Below are 21,696 nucleotides of genomic sequence, written 5' to 3'. Positions count from 1 at the left end.
CAGGTAAAGGGAGTGAATTAAAATGAAAAGTGGGGGAAGTGAAGCTTACTTGGCAAAACCGAAGGCAGCAGTGACACTGGTTCTGGTCACGGTGGTTTTCCTCTGCTTATGTTTTTCCCTTCTGCTTGTCTCTTTCTGTGCTCACTTTTCTACGTTGCCTCTTCGTTTTTCTTAGCGACTTTTGAAACCAAGAAGACGATGGAGAGGCCGGCCAGCAGTGAATTGGTTGTTGATTCTGGGTTTTTCTGCAGGGACAAAAACAGTGGCAGAGCCAATACTCGTCTCTGTGTATTGCTGCTCTCTCTTGGGTTTTTGCTTGCGTTTGTCTTTCTTTATGCTTTGGTTCTCTGGCTCTGTTTCGTCCTCCTGTGGTTTTTTCTTTTTTTTGAGATCGTGTTTGGAAAGAAAGCTTTTGGTCTGTGCTTTCCAATTGGGGTTCTGTTTCTTCCCCGTCCTTTTCATCTGGGTTTTTCCTACCCTCAGCCCCTCGGTTCTGTCATCCTTGCTCCAGTTTTTCTGCCCCTGTTCGTGGCTCTTTTTCCTTGTCTTCCCCCTTTTCGGTTCTGTGATTCAACCCCCTCTGTTCTATGTTTCTGCCCCTCCGTCTCAGGTTTTTTTGTTTCTGTGATTCAACCCCCCCTTTTCAGTTCTGTGATTCAACCCCCCCCTCTTCTCTCGTTGTTTTCTCTGGCTTTATAGCCACAGAATTCCACCGTTACCAGGTAATTAATCGACTGTTATTGCAGGAGTAATGGTGGCGGCCGGCAGCTGAAACGTTGAAGAAGATGAACAGTGATGTGTTCAATGGCCATTTGCATTTTGGTCCTTGGAATTCTGAAATCGTGCAATCAAGCCCCTGGATAAAATTTAAATTTGGACCCCTTTATTTCGGCGCTTTTCCAATGTAGTCCTTGGATTTTTAATTTTGAAATTTGAACCCCAAACCTTAATAGTTCTTCAATTAAGCCCCTGAATAAGTTAATTTAATTAAATCCAAAGTCCAATTAAGTCTAAAACTTATCCATTCTCTAATTAAACCCCTGATTGAATTCATAAAATTAATTACAAGCTTAATTAAGTCTCCAAACTTATCAATTCTCTAATTAAACCCTTAACTGGATTAATTAAATTAATTCCAAGCTTAATTAAGTCTCAAAACTTATTAATTCTCCAATTAAATCCTTGATTGGATGAATTAACTTAATTTCAAGCTTAATTAAGTCTAAAAATTTATCAATTCTCCAGTTAAACCCTTAATTGGATTAAATAAATTAATTCCAAGCTTAATTAGATTAATTCTAAAGTTTAATTAAACTCCAAAAACTTCCAATCATATTGCCCTTAACCTAAATTTTAATTCATTCTTCATTTATTTCATTTTACTTCTTTTTTCATCATCATTATTATTTTTTTCCTCAATTTTTTATCCTTTTCAATAAATAAAATAATAATTATAATAAAAATAAAAATGATCAAAAATTGGGTTATGACAGTTTTAAAAATAAGATTTTTTTTCTTGTTTTAAAAATATTTATATCGTCCTTTTTTGCAATGAAAGAGGCCGTGATGCGCGCAAAGCACCCATCTAATAATAAGCCTTGAAGTGCATAGAATATTCCATCCTTCAACACTTCATCTTGTCCCCTTACTATTTCCACAAAATTCTTGTAGGGAAAACATGGATATCCTTTATGGTTGTTTTGTAGCATAAATGCGCAGCTAGCCTAGGGTGTCTTCCGGCTGTATCAATTAATTCACAGCAATAAAAAGATAAAAGTGATGAGGATTATATGAAAAAAGAAAGAAAGAAGAATTCCAGTCAATCTCAGATAACTTGTAAATAAAAGCATTAAATTCTGCATAAAACATTCATTAAGGATGAAGACAGCAACTTAGGTTATAGTACCATGCATACAGGTCGATGAACTTGCGAATTAAAAATCGTAAAGGAACTTCTTGAAGAGTTCCATGTGACTGCTTTCTAAGCAAATAAATATCATGAAGCTCCCATCATTACTTGGGCTTCGAGTTATGTATGCCATGCCTTCGAAGAGAACGACTGCGGGCCCCATAAAAGAGGGTCGACCCCAACCAAAGTCAGCATCATATATCGGCATTGTCATCCAACTCACAATATTGATGTTTGGATTATTAAATGTGTGTGGCCCTCGCTTCAAAGCTTCTAAATCAGTCTGGACCTGCAAATAATCAATGGCTGATCTCAAATATTCATTGTCCATTCTTTTCAATGCTCCACGGATTTTCGCTATGGTATGCACCAATGGCTTTGATTGGATTTCGCCTGATAAACCTAAAATTGCTGTTGTGAAAAGAGCATTGCCACAGTATCCGGCTGGCAATGGTGGGTTCAATCTAGATCGCCCATCTGTTGGAATGTGTAGTTTTGTTGCTTGGTCGTTGGAGATTCCTCGTGCCTTGCAGGTGCATTGCCAAATATGTGCTGCTAGGGTTTCAAAGGTGCTGTGGTTGATAGTGCCTTCACCAACGTCTTTTCTAGACTTGTTTTTTAGGGTTTGGAGTTGATCAAATGTGATGGTTAGGATTTTTGCACAAGTGGGTTTCGGATTTGATTGGATTTCTAGGGTTTGGTCACCGGAGTTATGGGTGTTCAAGGTAGGAGGGGGGTCGTATTCTACGTGGTGCATAGCGGGGATAGGCGGAGCTCGACCGTCAAGCAAGGTACGGTCAATGAACGGTGGGGTGGTAAGAGATAGTCCTCTCGCTATTTCAGACCACGAGTTGATAAAATGGATTGCAGAAGTTCCATCTCCCAAGATATGGTGTAAGCCAACTCCAAGACATACTCCTCCACATTTGAAGAAGGTTGCCTGTTAGCAACATACACAGCACGTCAATCATAAAAAATAAAAATAAAAACTAGTTTTTTTCATTTTCAATATAGAAAAAACTTCTCTTCCTCCGAGTAGCCTATAAAACTACTGTCTAAATACAAAAAAAAAATGCTAATAAATAAAATTCTAAATAAATTGAAAGTCATAGTCTAAATAAAAAGGAATAAAAAAAAAAGATAAATAAAGAAAATCTTGAATAACTTCTTAGCTGAATTTAGATATGCGTGCTGACTCAAGTGAAATATTTGTCTTCGAATATTTAAAGCTGGTAACAGGTTCTTTGCATCTCACGTGATATATTCTATAATTAATCCTTACACATCCTTCCCATGCTACGAGTACTTTGCCTTGGATTGGTAAAAAAACACTGTAGAACACAAATAGTTTCAATACTTTTGAACAAAATCCAAAGAAATCATAAAACTCACCTGTGCGAGTAGTAGAGGATAGGAAAATATGCTTGAACGATCGACTTCTGGAATGAACTGCAGCATCTCAGAGCGGGGAGTAAAATCCCCCAGTTCATCAATGGTGGAGCTTGTTTCAGCCTCGACAAATAGAACCCCTCTGGCGTTACACAATATCGACATCCTACCATTTTCATCCTTCTCTAACCTCCCTGCCATATGGTGGAATGGCACAAGAGCCTTGCTCAGAGCCTCCATGAGCACTTGAGGGTCAAAAAAAGTGGAAGAACCATTGACCGGCTTGTAGAAGTATACTGTTGGGATGTGTACCATTGGCACCAACAGGTCCAGATTTGAGCTCCATAGGCTTTTTTCCGGCGTGTCTTCGGCAGGTCGCACGACAGTTGACTCTTTTATTCGAATTGCAACTCTTACCATCTGCATATTTGCAACAAAATCATGTTAAAGTCCTGTCTGTTGATATATGCTGTTTAAATTGTTGAAAATCAACTCCATGTTGCTTAGCTTAGTACATTGCAGTATATGTTAAACATTGATGAAGCAGAATTAAATATTAAACTCATACTTTATTCGCCTAGCTAGAATTTTCTTCTTAGAAGAAAAAAAAAAATAGTGAGAGAGATTCCTCGTACCCTGCGGCCCTATGTAGAGAATAAAATTATACTTATTAGGATTAGGAAGAGAAACTTGTTCCAACTCTCACGCGCTCAGTGGAGGAGGAGGAGGAGGAGAGAGGGGTTTTTGTACGCAGATGGTGACGACCACTCGTATTTATAGAAGAAAAAAAAAAAAAAAAAAGGAAGGAAGAAACGAGGGAGTGAAGGCAGCCTTGAAGCTTCAAATTGAAAACAATTTCGATGCGTTTTGCACGCTGCAGTTCAACCGTATTTTTCTAATTTATTTTTTCAAATTGAAAACAATTTTCTACTATCACCCTTTTTTTTTTAGTTTAACATGGGTGTCCGAGCCAGTTTGCGCGCACCTCAACTAATTTTTTGGACCCTGAAATTAATAACTATATAAACCTCTAATATACATCATCTGAAACCACAGAGAAAGAGAAAGAGAAAGCAAACCCTCCAGTGGCTATCACGTTTTTTCTATCGCCGCGATTATATCCATCGAGATGCTATACTGTGCAAGGTAAAAGTACAATTTGCGGTCGCTATTTATTTATTTTTTTTCTTTTGGTTCTTAGATTCAACATTTACATTGACAATATTACAGGACATAGCTCGAACGTGGTGATTGAAAGTAAAGGGTCATTAATTTTTTGTTTTTTTTTTTAATTGAAATTTTTTATGTATCAGATTTAATCTTTATTCTTTTAATTGTTATTTATTTTATTTAAGATAATTTATAAAATTTTAATTATTATTATTTTAATTTCATCATCTTTTAATTTTTTTTATCTGTTAGATTAAAACTCTATTAATTTGATTGTTATTTATTTTATTTTAGATAATTTATGAAATTATATATTTTTTTTAATTTCATTCTCCTTCAACTTTTTAATTTATAAGATTTACTCCTTATTATTTTTAATAAACTTAAAAAAATATCAAGAAGTTATTTTATAATTCATTTTACATGATATAACCAAACACTAGAAAATATTTTCCAACTTAATTTCCATGACACTACCAAACATCAGAAAATAATTCATTTTTCAGGAATTCATTTTCTAAGAAAACCACTTTCTAAAAGAGATCTATTTTTCAACAAACAAACGGGGCCTAAGAGTTTGATAATAAGTTTTTTAAAAAGTATTTTTTATTTTAAAAAAATTATTTTTAATTTTAGCATATTAAAAAAATTAAAAAATATAAAGAAAACAAATTAAAAAATATAAATTTTTAAAACACGCACTCATCCATGTTCCTAAAGTGTTAGAGCATCTCCAATGGAGAAGCTAAATGGATAGCCAAAAATAAAAAATTAATATTTTAGCTTTTATTTACTTGTTTTGCACACTCCGAGGGGAAAACCAAACAAAATGCTAAAATGCCTTTTCTCTCCCACAAATGTTATTCCTACATATCTTTCCAAAGAGCCAAAACCAATAAAGTGGGGCCCCTAAAAAATAAATCAATCAAATATAGCCATGTGGAAAAAAAAATATCATCAAACTTATTAAGAAATAATAAAACACTTGTTTCTTTCACTCCAATATAAATGGCTCTTCAAATGGTTTTTTTCCATTGGAATAGATATTGTAAAAAAAGCTATATTTATACTATTCAAAATGTTATTTTATCAATTTAGCTTTTCAAAATAGCATTTTTGGAGATGTTCTAGCATCTCCAATGCAAAAAGCCAAATTGAAAAGCTACACTGATAAAATGGCTTTTTTGAATAATATAAATATAGCATTTTTTATTATATGCATTCCAATGGTAAAAAGCTATTTAGAAAATCCATTTATATTTTAATATATTTTATGTTAAATTCATTTTTATATAATTATGTAACTAATTTAGATATTTTATATATAATATAATTATGGTGTTATTAATTATATAATTAATATGAGTAATTTATAAAAATAATATAAAATTTAATGACATAATATGAAAGTTAAAAAATATAATTTAAAAATTAAATTTAAAATTTATTTATATGAATATTTTAATTTTCAGTTTTATATGTTACTGTTAAAATTTTAATTTTTTAAAAGTAAATTCAAATTCAAACTTTGAAAAAACCATTAATATTTTAAATTTTGATTTTCAATTTTTTAAAAAACAATTCATGCTTTGAAAAAATTTAAAACAAGAACAAGTTTCTTTCCTTGCTTTTAAAGAAAAAAAAAAATAATGTTCACCAACTGCTATAAAATTAGATGCTCCTCTTAATTTAAAGAGCCATTTTGGCTTCCCTGTTGGCTGATGCGTTGGAATGCTTAATTAAGAAACAAAAGCTAAAAGGACAACTTTTTTATTTTGCCTTCTCATTTGCCTCTCCGATTGGAGATGCTCTTACTAAATAGGGTGTTCAATCCTTAAAAATACAGCAGTTAGTTGTTTTTTTTAGTATTTATTTTTTAGTATTTCAATATTTTTTTATTTTTAATATAAATATATTAAATAAATCTTAAAAACATTATACAATACTTTAAATGGTGTGGGGAATCACTGTTCCCCACAGCCAAAAACATTCTGAGTTACAACAGTAATCAACAATGTATTTTTATTTTTTTTTGCATTTTTTCCCAACTTTTCCCTTTTTTCTTTTTTTTTTTTTTTTTCCAAAATCACTTTCCATTTTTATGTCACCTTTCCTTTGTTTTCTTTTTTTTTTCATTTATTTTTTTTCTAAAATTATTTTTGTTAATTGTACGTTTTAAATGTTGAATTGGTTAAAAAATTCACTTTATAATTTTTTTAAAAAAATACCGTGGATTTCTGCGGTGTTTTCTCACATAGTTTTTCTATTTTATTTTTTTATTTTTCAAAATTATATTTGTTGATTTTTTTTAATATTTTAGTTTTGTAATTTTTTTCTTTAAAATATTGTTGATTGCTATAGTGTTTCTCAGCATGGTTTTTTTTTTTATGATTTTCTCTGAAAGTATCTTTTTTTATTTTATTTTTTAATATTGAACTGATTAAAAATTACAGACTTTACAGTTACACTATGTGACGAAAACACTGTAACTTTCCTCGCAAATTACTATTGATTGTTAGAGTGTTTTTTTCAACATGTTTTTTTTTCTGTTTTGTTATGTTTTTTTCTAAAATTATCTTTGTCAGTTTTATTTTTTAAATATTAAGCTCGTTGAGAATTGCAATTACAAGTAAATACAAGTTTTTCCTCACAAAACACTATGGATTGATACAGTTTTTCCTCACATGGTTTTTTTTTCTTATAATTTTTTCAAAATTATCTTTGTCAATTTTATTTTTTTTACTATTGAGTTGTTTGAGAATTACAATTACAAGTTATTACAAATAAAGCTAAATCATGTGGGGAAGCATTGTAGCTTTCATCACAAAACATTGTGAATTGCTATAGTGTTTCTAACATGGTTTTTTTTCTTTTTTTGTGTTTTTTTTTGTATAAAATTGTCTCTATCGATTATTATTTTTTTAATATTGAGCTAATTAAGAATTTAGCTTTGTAATTTTTTTTCCTTAAAACACTGCAGTGTTTTCCCATATGATTTTTTTCAAAATTATCCTTGTCGATTTTTTTTTAATATTGAGTTGGTTAAGAATTATAATTACAATAAAGTTAAATCATATAGGGAAAGTGTTGTAGTTTTTCTCACAAAACACTGTGGATTGCTACAGTATTTCTCTAAATTGTTTTTTATTTTGTTTTATTGGGGAAAACATTGTAGTTTTCCTCATAAAACATTGTCAATTGCTACAACGTTTTTTCTAATGTTTTTTTTTTTCTTTTCAAAATTATCTTTGTTGGTTTTTTTTTTAATATTAAGTTGGTAGAGAATTTAGCTTTGTAATTTTTTTTGCTTTTTATTAACAAAAAAGTTAAATCATGTGACGAAAATACTGTATCTTTCTTCACTAAATATTGTGGATTGCTCCAAATTATTTCAAGTCTCGTGTCTACAGTTTCACCACTAAGGAAGATTCCTTGTCAGAAAAGGCATATAAAACTGTGCTAGACTGCTAGCATCTACGGCATTCAATGCGGTGCCTGCCACCATCTCTGGATGTTCTGTCTTTTTCTTTCTCTGTACTGCCACCGATAATTATTGGACATTTACTGCCTTTGATTGTCCTTCTTCTTCCTTGATGCCCGCCCAGTCCCACCTCCTATTTCCGTTTTTCTCAATTATAATGGTATTTTTTTATTTCGGGATATTCGGTAATCCATTATGGATTTGTACTATTTATAATTATATAATATTAATAATTCAAAATATTAGTTTTAAAATATAATATTAATTCAAATATAAATATAAACAAACCTGAAATTATACCATTCAAATCTCAAATACAAATAAATAAAAAAAAAGTTAAATCAATATATTTTTCAAATCTCAAGTACAAACTTGTAAGTATATGGCTACATGTTGACAAAAGGATATCTTGTTTCACCTGTGAAGTGGACTGTACAAGTGTCGGGTTACTTTTTAGAATTAAATATTCAAATCACTAATTTATTCTCTTAAAATCGCCATGTCAATATATATAATAGTATGTTCTTAAGAACATATATGTAATATCGGATGAGATCAAGTTAAATCGAAAATACATTTGATAGTTGAATAAAAGAAACAATTCTAATCTATTAAATTATTATTTTTATTAAAAATCATTTTAAAATGTTTTTTATTTTAATATATTAGATTTTAAAATAATGAAAAGAATTTTTTTTATTGAATTGGAATATTTGAAAGAATAATAGTAATTATTTTTTAAATTTTTTATATATATTAAAATAATATTTTTTATTTTTTTAAAATTATTTTTTATATAACATATCAAGACCATTTATAAATACTAAAAAAATATTATTTTTTTTTATATAAAAACAAATTTTTGTACTAAAAAACACTTCCAACGAGGAAGTGGTCTCCAGATGCATGCATGCCTGCTACATTACTGCAAACATGTGAATTCCACGGATGAGGTTGAATGTTCGTGGGCCCCTCCCCCGGGCTAGCTGTGTCATGACCATGAAACCTGTGCGATGCCGTGAGTTATTTTTTTTTTTATAAAAAATATATAAAAAAAACTAAAATTTAAAAGTTTTAAGTTTTTTTATGAATCTATACCTAAGAATTTTGGGTGTGGCTATAACGCCTGATCCAAAAATAATATTTATAATATTAATAATTAACTGAGCTAACCCGTCAAACCAGGTTACCCTGTCAAACCCGGGATTCATGTCATGAAAATTTGACAAGTAAATAGAAAAAAAAATGGACATTAACAAACTAAAAATTGTTTATTTAAAAAAAAACAAACAAAAGTCATCAGTTTATATAAAAACAACAAAAAAGCAAAAAGAAAAAAAAAACTAAAGGTATCAACCAATAATTAAATAAAAAAATTAATAATGATGAACAAAATTAAATAAAAAAAATATTAATTAAAAAGAAAAAAAAATAAAAGAAAAAAACTTATAAGAAGAAAATAACTAATGAAGAAAAAGAAAAAAAATCTAAATTAACTGGGTTAACCCGTCAAACCTGAGATCTGTGTCATGAAAGTCTGATAACTAAATAGAAAAAAAATTAATATCAACAATTTAAATAAAAAAATTAATTTAAAAGAAAAAAAAAAAAGCATCAACCTTTTCACCGTTGACTGCACTGTGCAGTCCATCGTGAAAGGCATAAAAAGAAAAAAAAAACTAAAAGCATCGGTCTTTTTATTGTGAACTGCATACAATAATAAAAAATGAAATCGGAAGAAAAAAAACTAAAAAAAATCTGAATCAACTGGGTTAACTCGTCAAACCTGAGATTCGTGTCATGAAACTGTGATAACTAAATAGAAAAAAGATTTAATATTAATGAACTAAATTTAAAAAAAAAAGTTAATTAAAAAGGAAAAAGCAAAGAGAAAAAAACCCACAGGAAGAAAAAAACTAATGAAGAAAAGGAAAAAAATTTAAATTAACTTGGTTAACCCGTCTAGGATCTGTGTTATGAAATATAATAACTAGATAGAAAGAAAGTTAATACCAACAAATTAAAATAAAAAAAAAAAGTTAAAAAAAAAACAATGAAAGAAGACAAAAAAAAAAAAAAGCATCTGCTTTTTCATTGTGAAATGTATTGTGCAGTTCATAGTAAAAAGCTTAAAAAGAAAAAGAAAAGGAAAAAAAAGACATACGTTACGGGTTAATTTTTTTCTTTCATAAAAAATATCAAAAAAGGCTAAGATTTAAGAATATTAGGTCTTTATGCAAAGATATACCCAAGAGCCTTGGGTCTAAATACAACGATTGACCCGAGAGTAATATTTATAATATTAATAATAATATTAAACTTACATTACTTAAGTTTAAGTGAGTCTGGTTGAAACATCGGACCCAAGAGTCTTGGATGCGGGTTTGACTGCAAGGTCGTGTCATAAAAATATAATAATTAAATAGATTAATTAAAAAAAAACAAAGAAAAAAAACGAACATGAAGAAAAAAACTAATGAAGAAAAAGAAAAAAAATCTGAATTAATTGGGTTAAACCTTCAAACCAGGTTAACCCGTCAAATCTGGGATTCGCGACATGAAAGTTTAATAACTAAATAGAAAAAAAACTTAACGGGTTAACCTAAAATTAACTGGGTGAACCCGTCAATCTAAGGATACATGTCATGAAAGTCCAATAATAAAATAGAAAAAAATTTAACATTAACAAACTAAAATAAATAAAAAAAAATTAATTAAAAAAAACAAAAATAAAATTCCGAGTTCACTCGTCAAACTAGGTTAACCCGTTAAACCCGGGATCCGTGTTATGAAAGTCTGATAATTAAATAAAAAAATTAACATTAACAAACTAAATTAAAAAAAATAAAAAATAAAAAAACACAGAAAAAAGAAAAAACCTTAAACGCATAAAAAATAAAAAAATAAAAAATAATTACTCAACGTTTTATTATGGACTGCAAAGTGAAACACTAAACAGTTTTAGTATATTTCTAATTATTTTATATATTATATCGATAACAATAATAAATTTTTAAAAAATATGTTTATATATAAAAAAAAACTATTGTGACCCTTTTAAATACTTCATTAAAATAATTTAATATATATTTATTAAACAACGGATTTACCGCCCGAGTCAAAATGATGATTTAGTTCGGCCGGCACCCTCATTCCCCACTTAAGAACCCCAAGCAACTTGCTTAGCCTAACCAGAGGCCAACTGCCAGAGTCCTTCCTTCCGGATAATGTAGCAGGAATCATAAAACATTCAACAGAAGATTTTGTGCTAGGAAAAACTCCCAGCAAGTAAGTTAACTTCACTGTCAAACTTAGGAGAGGTGGATTACAGATCATATATACGATAGTATACTAGATTAAAGGATTTCATATTCGTATATACACCCTGAAATGCCACCAGCTGTGGATTTCGGATTCTTTTGTAAAGCTCCAAGGCGCAGGCATCACTCATGCGAAGCTGGCAACAATGGCAGCAGAGCTATCCTCCTATTCAAGCTTCAAGCTAGCATATTTGGATAACAGCTCCTACATGAAAATGGTTAACTGATGTTTAGAGACAACTTCAATTATCTTAGTTATCATGAACTTATCATGTAAATTGAAGATTACCTGATCTTCAGCTTCCATCCCATCGGCGTTTTGCTTCTGAGCCCACTTCTTTGCATTTCTTTCCAGCAAAACATATTTCATCACCTGCAACAAAAACCAAATCAGTGTAGGATCAAATCAGTTTACCGAACTCTTGAGAAGCGTTTTCCTTTTGCCATCCTATGTGCAATTCATGATGTTACGAGACTGAGATACAGAACACTGTACATCCAGTAATTTTGTTTTGGTGGTCTGGGATAGGTAGAACTCTGCTCTGGCTTCCTCCTGGTTCAAGCACCGATCAACCTGAGAAAATAGAAAGAGAACGAATTATAGGTTGTTACATAAACATAGAATTGACTTCTTTGGGATGCCAAAGTTTCAAGCATTACTAACCTTCCGCAGGTAATTGGACAAGGAATCACCCCAAAACCACCACTCCAAAGATAGCTGAGAGTAGTAAGCAGCAGCTTCTGCTAGCATTATCTGCTCCAGTTTTTCATAATAGTCCGTGGTTCCATTCCCTCCAGCCTCTAAAAAGAAATCAAGTACCCTCTTTAGTAGGTTCCGATCAATCTGCCCCCCTTCACGCTCTTGAATGATCTGCCAGTAAAGTCATATGCAGGGTTAAACCAACCTCAGAAAGAAGACAACCCATTATGAAACAACCAGTGAATGCTAACTGACCAGCCTCATCATTGCTTCCTGCAATTTACTGAATAGCTCATCACAGACCTGAAAATAAGATTGGATATGATGCTCAGCCAAATAGTGTAAGGGAACAGAAGCAAGAATAAGAACTAAACTACTTCATGTAGTTACTTACCAAATTGCAGAAGTAATATCTCATGGAGTCAGCAGGTGATGGATGTCTTTTCCTACGGATGTAGAAATTATCCAGGTCTGCACAGCTTTTTAACAATTCCTTATACTCCAGCCATAATCGCGTGATTTCTGTTAAAAGTTCTGTACCATGTTTGTCCATTAACACTGGAAGTACCTAAAAGAGCATGCAAGGATGGAAAACAACGGGATGTGTTCATTATTATATTCATTGCACTTTGACAAAGATGAAAGCAAAAGAAATTGAAACCCTTCTCAACTGCCACGTCTCATTTCTCCACTTTTGTAAATTACAAAGACCACCAATCTAGACTAAGCTAGATAGCTAGAGAAAACAAAATTGGGTATGCATAATCATGAGTAAAGCATCTTGCAAAATTATCCTGTTGAGAGCATGTCCTAGTGAGAGTTTCTCATACTTTGACATTCTTAGCCAACACGTTTAAGATACATGAGAGCCAATTCTACCAGAGAAATTATGCAGAAGCGAAGAAACTGACAGAATTATTGATTATATATGGTAGAAATCTCACCCTTTCTTGAATTATCTCACTGAAACAGTTCGTATACTTCTCATAAACCAGGCTGCAAGAGTCCCTAAGCTTCCTTGTGCACAAATTGTATACACACCTATCACAAGTGTTAAGGATATGCCAATTCTCGGCAACTAAAATCACATTCAGGAATATTGATTTATCTCGTCAAGTAGAAAAAAAAAATCAAGATATCAAACTTCGACATGTAAGTAAACCATATTGCAGGATACTCATAAGCAATCATTTTTTCCGCAGGTGTAAATGGAATCACAGGGTGTCCGTCCATGATCATCTTCTTCTTCGTGATTACATCATCTATCTTCTTTAGCTTCTCATTCAACATCATGTCAGCATCCATCTTCATTTAGCTGCAGTCGAAAACATTTAAAATTGTAATGATCGCAGTTCAAAATCAAAGAAAGAGATAGCATGCATATCTGTATTGCACACTCATCCGACTATTTCTCATTTTCCTTTTAAAAATAGAATTTCTAAAGTCTACAATAGCATCCAAAACCCTTTGAACAGACTAGAAAGTTTCTGGCGTTGACAATTAAACTTTATACCAAACAAACTACATCCAAGGTCCTGTTCTCTAATTAAGACCTGAAAAAGGAGTACACTTGTAGCGAAAAATATCAAGAGACTACTGCCATAGGAGACAGTATACAAGCACACATTCCAGAACTAATTCAAGATTCAATCAATATCCATAAAGCATGAAACTTTAGGTGACCTCATATACCAAAAAACATACAACCAGCAGTATCAAGCATGTTTGGAGAGATTAATAATTGGACATTCGCAGCCAGACAGAAAAATCGCAAAAAAATACTCAAAGCATGGAAATTTATATCAAGCTGGTTGGAAATCTTAAGAGATTACAAATTAGAAACTAATTTCTTTTCCTACGTTGCACGCAAAACCCCATCACAAATTTTGCACCTTTTAACCATCAAAATTACAAATTGTAATTGTAATAATATTCACTAAAACCCACGTGATCAATGGCCAAAAACAATTAAAATACGTTCAAGAACTACCTGGTTAAGCAAAAGAGTGAAAACAAGAATCAAATGCAGCAGAGAGAGAGGAAGTGAAAAGAAAAGTGGGGTTTGCATTTATACTTATAGGGGAAAACAGCTTGCAGGGGAAGTAGAAGGGAAAGGTGGGGCTTGCATATACTTGTAAGGAGAAGCCACCTTAAAGTGCAAGTTGATAGGATCCATAGACCATAGGCTGTTGTTTATTATGTAATAATTATTTATATTTTTTTAAAATATTTTTATTTAAAAATATATTAAAATAATATTTTTTTAATTTTTAATATTATTATGTTAAATTTATATTAAAAAAAACATGTTACTTTGATAATTTTCATATACAAAATAATTTAAAAAATAGTTTGAATTAATTTAAATAAAATTCAATAAAGCATAAATAATGATAGCCATAACTATATATATATAAAAAAAAAACAACTTAAATTCATCCGATTTTAAGATTGAGAATTAAGTGGTTTAATATATAAATTAATTTATAAATTATGATTTAAAAAATAAAAATATGAAATGATGTTATTTTAAATATTTTTCTAAACAATGTTATTTTAATTATATATATATAAAAAATTCAAGTAAAACTTGATGTAAACCACATTTTGGGTCAATAAATTACTAGATTGACAAGTAAGATAAAGTCAATTTTTATAATTATGATAGTAAAGGCTAAGTTGCTGAGTGAAAAGTGGCAGTAAAATATAATGTGAGTTTAGGAATGTGGTAATTTTTATTTTTATAGTTGTTTTAAAAGTGAATTTCATTTGAAAAGAAAAAAAATAGTAAATTGATATTTTTTTAGTGTTTTTTTTTTATTTTGATGTGTTGATGTTAAAAATAAATAAAAAAATCTGAAAAAAAAAATATTTGATGTATTTTCAAGCAAAAACCATTTTAAAAAAATATTTTACATTACAATACCAAACATACAAGATTCAAATTGAGGACTAAGTGGTTTGAGCTGTAGATTAATTTATAAATTATGATTTAAAAAATAAAAATATAAAATGATGTTGTTTTAAATATTTTTCTAAATAATGTTATTTTAATTATATATATATATATATATATATATATATATATATATACACGCACAATTCTAGTAAAACTTGATGTAAACCATATCTTGGATCAATAAATTACTAGATTGACAAGTAAGGTAAAGTCAAGTTTTATAACTATGTTTGTATATGCTAAGTTGTTTGGTGAGAAGCGGCACTAAAAATATTATGAGTATTTGAAAATGCTGCAATTTTTACTTTTGTATGTGTTTTAAAAGAGCATTTTATTTGAAAAATATATTAAATTGATGTGTTTTTTTTTATTTTTTAATATAATTTTAATGTCTTAATGTCAGAAATAAATAAAAAATCTGAAAAAAAACTATTTAATGTATTTTCAAGCAAAACACATTTTTTTAAAAATACTTTACATCACAGTATCAAATACATTTGTAGTGATTTTTTATTTATTTATTGTAGAGGCAAGTATTGTTTATGTACACACAAATCACTATGGATAGTATTGTTTTGCACTGTGTATTTGTCAAAATTTTATTTTGATCCTCAAAGTTTTTTTCTCGATGATTTAGTTATAATTAAAGGTAGATTGAATGTAATTTTTTAGGAAAAGGGGGGGTTGAAAGGACTAGAATGAAAAAGGTGTCAAACACAGGTGGCATGCCTAAGTTTCAACAACAAATACACTTTGATCCCCAAACTTTAAAAATAACACAAATTATATAATTTTAGTACCTCAGTATTTTTCAAGTTTAATTTTTGTGCAAAAACTTATTTTATTATTTTTTAATCCTTGACTAGACAATTGAGAGAAAAAGGTTGTCGAATTCCAGAAGTAGAGAGAGAGTTGATACTAATTTAGACCATCAAAATAGTCAATATTTGTGTTAAATGATTTCAATTGATGATGAGAGTTTATATTAAGTATTTTTTATTTTTTTTGCCTTGAAAGTCCTTGAAAATTTATCCATGGCATAGGAAAAAAACCATGTAATGTGCGTTTTATCAAAAACACATATATGAGCTCAATTTGAATTTTGGTTTCTGGTTGATTTTAGTTTTTGGGTGGTTTTTTTCCTATACCATAGATAAATTTATCACAATTTTAAATGTTTTATAAGTGTTTTTGATTGAAAATTTGTTGAAAAACAATTTTCCAGTCTCCATCAAGTTTTTTTTTCAAGCCACTTGCCCTAAATGAAGCAAAAAAATAAAAAAAAAAGACTAGTCGCCCTGTCCATCTAGAGCAAGTCCGGGCACAAGCCTTGAAGAAATAGGCCAGGTAGGCTAATCAGGCCTAACAACACCTGATTTTTTTTTTTAATTAATTTTTTTTTTTAAATTATTTTATTTGTATTTAGATTAATATCTCTTCTCTATTTTATTTTGTTTAAAAAAATTTCTTTTAAATTGGTTGAAAAGCAAGTGTTTTTGAAAAAAAAAAAAAATCCCAATTTTCACCTAGCAAAAACATTAAGGGCTCAATCGCCCCATCTTCCAGAACAAGTCTAGGCATGAGCGTTGAAGAAATGGGCTAGACAAGTTAGTTTGACCCAAGAGCGCTTGGTTTTTTTTTTTTTTTTATCAATATTTTTGTTCTTTACTTGTATTTAGATTAATATCACTAGTCTTTATTTTTTTTGTTTTGAAAATTTCTTTTAAATTTTAAATGACAATTATTTTTTATTTATATATATAATTTTTGAAAACATTTCTTCTTCATCTATAATTTTTTTTAATCTTTTGTATATATAAACTTTGTTTTAAAAAAGGGAAACACTTTATTTGCAGATAATATATTGCATAACATTTTTTTTTATTCAAATAATTAAAGTGTATCTATTATATTATCATTTAATTGAATAAAAAACCATTAACTACTTCGAAATTTTTTATATAAACAAGTGAAACCATTTATATAAACCATTTTTATATAACATTCTACAGAAATTTTTGTGCTGGGAAGACTTCCCTGCATGTAATCTAGGGAGAGTTGTCTTAACGATATCCTCACAGTAAAGTTTTGGGATCTAGGATCCCTGCCACATTAACATGAGAGTGTTTAGAATTGTGGTTTAGCGTATTTTTTAAAGTAATCTTATTTAAAAATATATTAAAATAATATTTCTTAAAATTTTTAACAAACATATAAAAAAAACTAAAAAGTATTATTTTAAAAAATAAAAAAAATTTAAAAAATACGGTTCAATTTATCTCCGCGGCACACCACAAATACAAACACACATTACTCGGTAGAAAGCAAGTAGAGAAGTAATATAGACAAGTTAAACCATTTAACTGACTTCATAGTCACACTCAGGAGAGTTGGATTGCAGATCATACGCAATTCATGCTGCTGAATATTATAATAAAACGATATTATACTAGTTTAAAGGATTTCATATTCGTATATACACCCTGAAATGCCACCAGCTGTGGATTTCGGATTCCTTTGTAAAGCTCCAAGGCGCAGGCATCACTCATGCGAAGCTGGCAACAATGGCAGCAGAGCTGTCCTACTATTCAAGCTTCAAGCTAGCATATTTGGATAACAGCTCCTACATGAAATTGGTTAACTGATGTTTAGAGACAATTTCAATTATCTTAATCATCATGAACTTAATGTGGAAATTGAAGAATACCTGATCTTCAGCTGCTATCCCCTCGGCGATACGCTTCTGAACCCACTTCTCTGCATTTCTTTCCAGCATAACATATTTCATCACCTGCAACGAAGACCACATCAGTGTAGGATCATAGCAGGATGCCAAACATGTAATAACACAGCATCCATGGTGTTATGAACTGAGATACAGAACACTTTACATCCAGTATTTTTGTTTTGGTGGTCGGGGATGGGTAGAGCTCTGCTCTGGCTTCCTCCTGGTTCAAGCACCAATCAACCTGAAACAACAGAAGGAGAATGATGTATAGATTACAGGTTGCTACACAAACAAACAAAGAATTAGCTTCTTGGGGATGCCAAAGTTTCAAGCATCACTGACCTTCCGCAGGTAGTTGGAAAAGGAATCGCCCCAGAACCACCGCTCCAGAGATAGCTGAGAGTAGCAGGCAGCAACTTCTGCTAGCATTATCTGCTCCAGTTTTTCATAACAGTTGACGGTTCCTTTTTCCCCCACCTCAAAAAGCAAACAAGATACAGTCTTTAGGAGGTTCCGATCAATCTGCCCCCCGTCACGCTCTTGAATGATCTGCCCAGAACGTCATATACAGAGTTAAACCCACCTCAGAAAGAAGACAAACCATTACGAAACAACCAGTCAATGCTAACTGACCAGCCTCATCATTGCTCCCTGCAATTTACTGAATAGCTTATCACAGACCTGAAAATATGATTGGATGTGATGTTCAGCAAAATAGCGTAAGAGCAGGTAAGCAAGAAGAAGAACTAAACTGCTTTAAATTTTTAATAATTTTTGAAAAATATATTCCATCAAAGATAAAAATAAAACATTTTATAAAAATCAAGTATAGTTCAGGGGCTAGTTACTTACCAGATTGCAGAAGTGATATCTCATGGAGTCATCAAGTGATAGGAGTCCTCTCTTAGGGATGTAGTACCTATCCAGGTATGCAAAGATTTTTGACAAAAAGCTTGCAAATTCCTTATACTCCGACCATAATCGCATGACTTCTGTTAAAAGTTCTGTGCCATGTTTGTCCATCAACACTGGAAGTGCCTAAAAGAGCATTCAAGGATGAAAAACAAAGGGATGTCTTAATTATTATGTTCATTGCACTTTGAAAGAGGTGAAAAGGAACAGTTATTGAGACCCTTCTCAACTGCCACGTCTCATCTCTCCAGTTATGTGAAAACAAAATTGGGAATGCATAATCATGAACAAAGCGAGAGTTTCTCATGCTTTGACATTCTTAGCCAACAAGTTTTGGATTCATGAGAACCAATTCTACCAGAGAAATTTTGCAGAAGAGAAGCGAACTGACAGAGTTAATTGATTTTACCGAGGAAATCTCACCCTTTCTTGAATTCTCTCGGTTAAATAGTTCGTGTACTTCTCATAAACCAGGTTGCTGTAGTCTCGCCGCGGCCGATTGCACAAAGTGAATACAGAGCTACCACAAGCATTAAGGATATGCCAATTCTCAACAACTCAAATCACGTTCAGGAATATTGATTTATCTCGTCAAGTAGTAAAAGAAATCAAGAAATCAAACTTTGACATGCAAGTAAAAACCATGTTGCAGGATACTCGTAAGCGTTCATTTTTTCCGCAGGTGTTATTGGAACCTCAGGGTGACAATCCATTTTCGTCTTCTTCTTCGTAATTGCATCATCTATCATCTTTAGCTTCTCATTCAACATCATGTCAACATCCATCTTGGCTTGGCTGCAGTCCAAAATATCCAACAGTGTAACGATTGCAGTTCAAAATCAAAGAAAGAGAAAACATGCATCTGTATTGCACACCCATCAGACTATATATTTCTCGTTTTCCTTTCAAAAACAGAATTTCTAAAGTCTACAATAGCATCCAAAACCCTTTGAGCACACTAGAAAGTTCGTGGTGTTGGCAATTAAAACATCCAAGGAAATGTTCTAACTAAGACCTGAAAAGGGAGTCCACTTGTGAAGAGACTACAGCCATAGGAGACAGTATACAAGCAAACATCCCAGAAGGTCTAATTCAAGAATCAATGTCCATAAAGCAAGAAACTTTAGGCGATCCCATGTGCCAAAAACATACAACCAGCAGTGTCGAGCTTGTTTGGAGAGATTAATGATTGGACATTCACAGCCAGACAGAAAAATCACAAAAAATACTCATAAAACATGGAAATTTACATCACCTCACATGCTAACACAGAAAGAAACACTATCAAGCTGGTTGGAAATCTTGAGGGTTTACAAATTAGAAACCAATATCTTCCCCTACATTGCATGCAAAACCCCAACACAAATTCTGCACCTTATCACCATCAAAACTACAAATTGTAACAATCACTAAAACCCATGTGATCAATGGCCAAAAACAATTAAAATATGGTCAAGAGCTACCTGGTTAAGCAAAGGAGTGAAACGAGAATCGTATACAGCGGAGAGGAGAAGTGAAGGGAAAGGTGGGGCTTGCATATACTTATAGGCGAAGGTAGCTTGCAGGGGAAGCTGGAGGGAAAGGTGGGGCTTGCATTTACTTGTAGGTGAAGGCAACTTGCAGGGGAAGTTGAAGGGAAAGATGGAGAAGTCAGCTTGCAGAGTAAGTTGATGGGACATAGGTCATAGACCATTGACTCCAGTCTTTGTTCGGTGATAGGTGCACATGTTTTTTTTTTTTAAAAAATAAATTAAAAAACATGTGCACTTATCAGTTATCACGAACTAAGTCACTAACACTAATGTCAATATAACCTATTAAAATTATGAAAAATCTAAAAACTATATCAACAATTTTTTTTCAAATAAAAAAATAATTTAAAATACATTTTAAAAAATAATGTGAACAGATTCGAGTAAGCCTCAACAAAGCATATATGATAACCATGGTTGTAAGATGCAACCTGTCGATCATGATTCAAATTAAGAATTTGTAAGCTAATTTATACATTATTATTTTAAAAAATAAAAACATTAAATGACATTGTTTTAAATATTTTTAAATGATGTTACTTTAATTAAAAAAACTAATTCAAGTAAAATTTGACATAAACAATACTTTGAGTCAGTGAATCAAATGATAAATAATAAGCTGTTTGGTGAAAAGTACTAATAAAATGCAATGAATATTGCAAATGACTTTCCCTTTTGTTTTTGTTTTGAGGAATTTGATAGCTTAAAATTACTTTTCAAAAATACATTTGATATAAAAAAAATATTAAATTAATATTTTTTAATGTTTTTAATTATTTTAATATGCTTGTTTGATTTTAAAAAAAATATATAAAAATATTATTTTAATATATTTTCAGTCAAAAAATATTTATATCATTGTATCAATATTTTAAAAAAAGATATATATATATATATATATATATATATATATAGTATTTTGAGTTCATAATTATTATTATTTTTTATTATAAAATATATTACTTTGATTTTGTTTTATGTTAAAAAACTGATCCGACTTTCATGACAATAAAAGCTAATGAAATAGTATAAACTACAAGTATGTGGATTAGTTTGTTAGTATTGATAATGATTTTAAGTTCATGTTCTCATTGTTTTAGTACCATTTTTAGAATATTTCGATATAAGAAATTTTAAGGAGTTCGTCTAATAATTAAGAAGGTATATATATATTTTTTTCCTAACTTATTAGATTTAAACTTTAGGGTTAATAAATGAAAAAAAATATGAAATTCATTGGTTTTTATCAAGATAACACAAGAAATGTATATATATATATTTTTTAATGTGGATGTCTGAGTCAGTTTGTGTGTATTTTGATTAATCTTACAAGTTCTAAAATTAATAATTATATAAATATTTTAAAATCAAATATTTAACGTGGATGTTTAAGTCCTAAAATTAATAATTATATAAATATTTTAAATCAAATAATTAATAATTAACCTGAATGTCTGAGTCAGTTTGTGTGTATTTTTTTAACGTGAATTAGTAATATTTTTTAAAAAATTAAAACTTAACTCAGAAATGTATTCTTAAAATCATTCAAAAGAGCTCATTTAGTTAATTCAAAAATATATTTTACCGTGATTTACA

The 21,696-nt window shown here is 30.4% G+C and overlaps 3 protein-coding genes across 4 annotated transcripts; all 3 read right to left on the bottom strand.

Annotated features, from left to right (window-relative positions):
* Positions 1–1,830: 1,830 nt before the first annotated feature.
* Positions 1,831–4,062, bottom strand: LOC118047645 (shikimate O-hydroxycinnamoyltransferase-like). Of its 2 annotated transcripts, none has more exons than XM_035056993.2 (3): positions 3,934–4,062; positions 3,302–3,718; positions 1,831–2,849 (listed from the first exon to the last, which is right to left on the bottom strand). In XM_035056993.2, exons 2-3 carry the CDS (start codon positions 3,716–3,718, stop codon positions 1,935–1,937), a joined length of 1,332 nt encoding a protein of 443 aa, XP_034912884.1. In that variant the 5' UTR covers positions 3,934–4,062; the 3' UTR covers positions 1,831–1,934. The 2 variants fall into 2 exon arrangements, with proteins under 2 accessions (XP_034912884.1, XP_034912883.1); XM_035056992.2 differs by having other exon boundaries at positions 3,867–4,035.
* A 7,126-nt stretch (positions 4,063–11,188) lies between these two features.
* On the bottom strand, positions 11,189–14,097 carry LOC118047644 (cullin-1). Its single transcript, XM_035056990.1, has 9 exons — positions 13,960–14,097; positions 13,147–13,284; positions 12,914–13,010; positions 12,364–12,537; positions 12,225–12,272; positions 11,934–12,140; positions 11,766–11,843; positions 11,559–11,642; positions 11,189–11,474 (listed from the first exon to the last, which is right to left on the bottom strand). Exons 2-9 carry the CDS (start codon positions 13,278–13,280, stop codon positions 11,436–11,438), a joined length of 861 nt encoding a protein of 286 aa, XP_034912881.1. The 5' UTR covers positions 13,281–13,284; positions 13,960–14,097; the 3' UTR covers positions 11,189–11,435.
* A 3,151-nt stretch (positions 14,098–17,248) lies between these two features.
* Positions 17,249–20,264, bottom strand: LOC118047643 (cullin-like protein 3). The gene is made up of 9 exons (XM_035056989.1): positions 20,032–20,264; positions 19,226–19,363; positions 18,992–19,088; positions 18,509–18,694; positions 18,290–18,337; positions 17,999–18,205; positions 17,820–17,897; positions 17,636–17,719; positions 17,249–17,551 (listed from the first exon to the last, which is right to left on the bottom strand). Exons 1-9 carry the CDS (start codon positions 20,259–20,261, stop codon positions 17,513–17,515), a joined length of 1,107 nt encoding a protein of 368 aa, XP_034912880.1. The 5' UTR covers positions 20,262–20,264; the 3' UTR covers positions 17,249–17,512.
* Between the last annotated feature and the right edge of the window lie 1,432 nt (positions 20,265–21,696).

This window comes from Populus alba, chromosome 5 (genome assembly GCF_005239225.2).
Source record: "Populus alba chromosome 5, ASM523922v2, whole genome shotgun sequence".
Taxonomy (NCBI): Eukaryota; Viridiplantae; Streptophyta; class Magnoliopsida; order Malpighiales; family Salicaceae; genus Populus; species Populus alba.
Note: the sequence above shows the minus strand (reverse complement) of the source record. Positions and strands in the feature narration are given on the sequence as shown.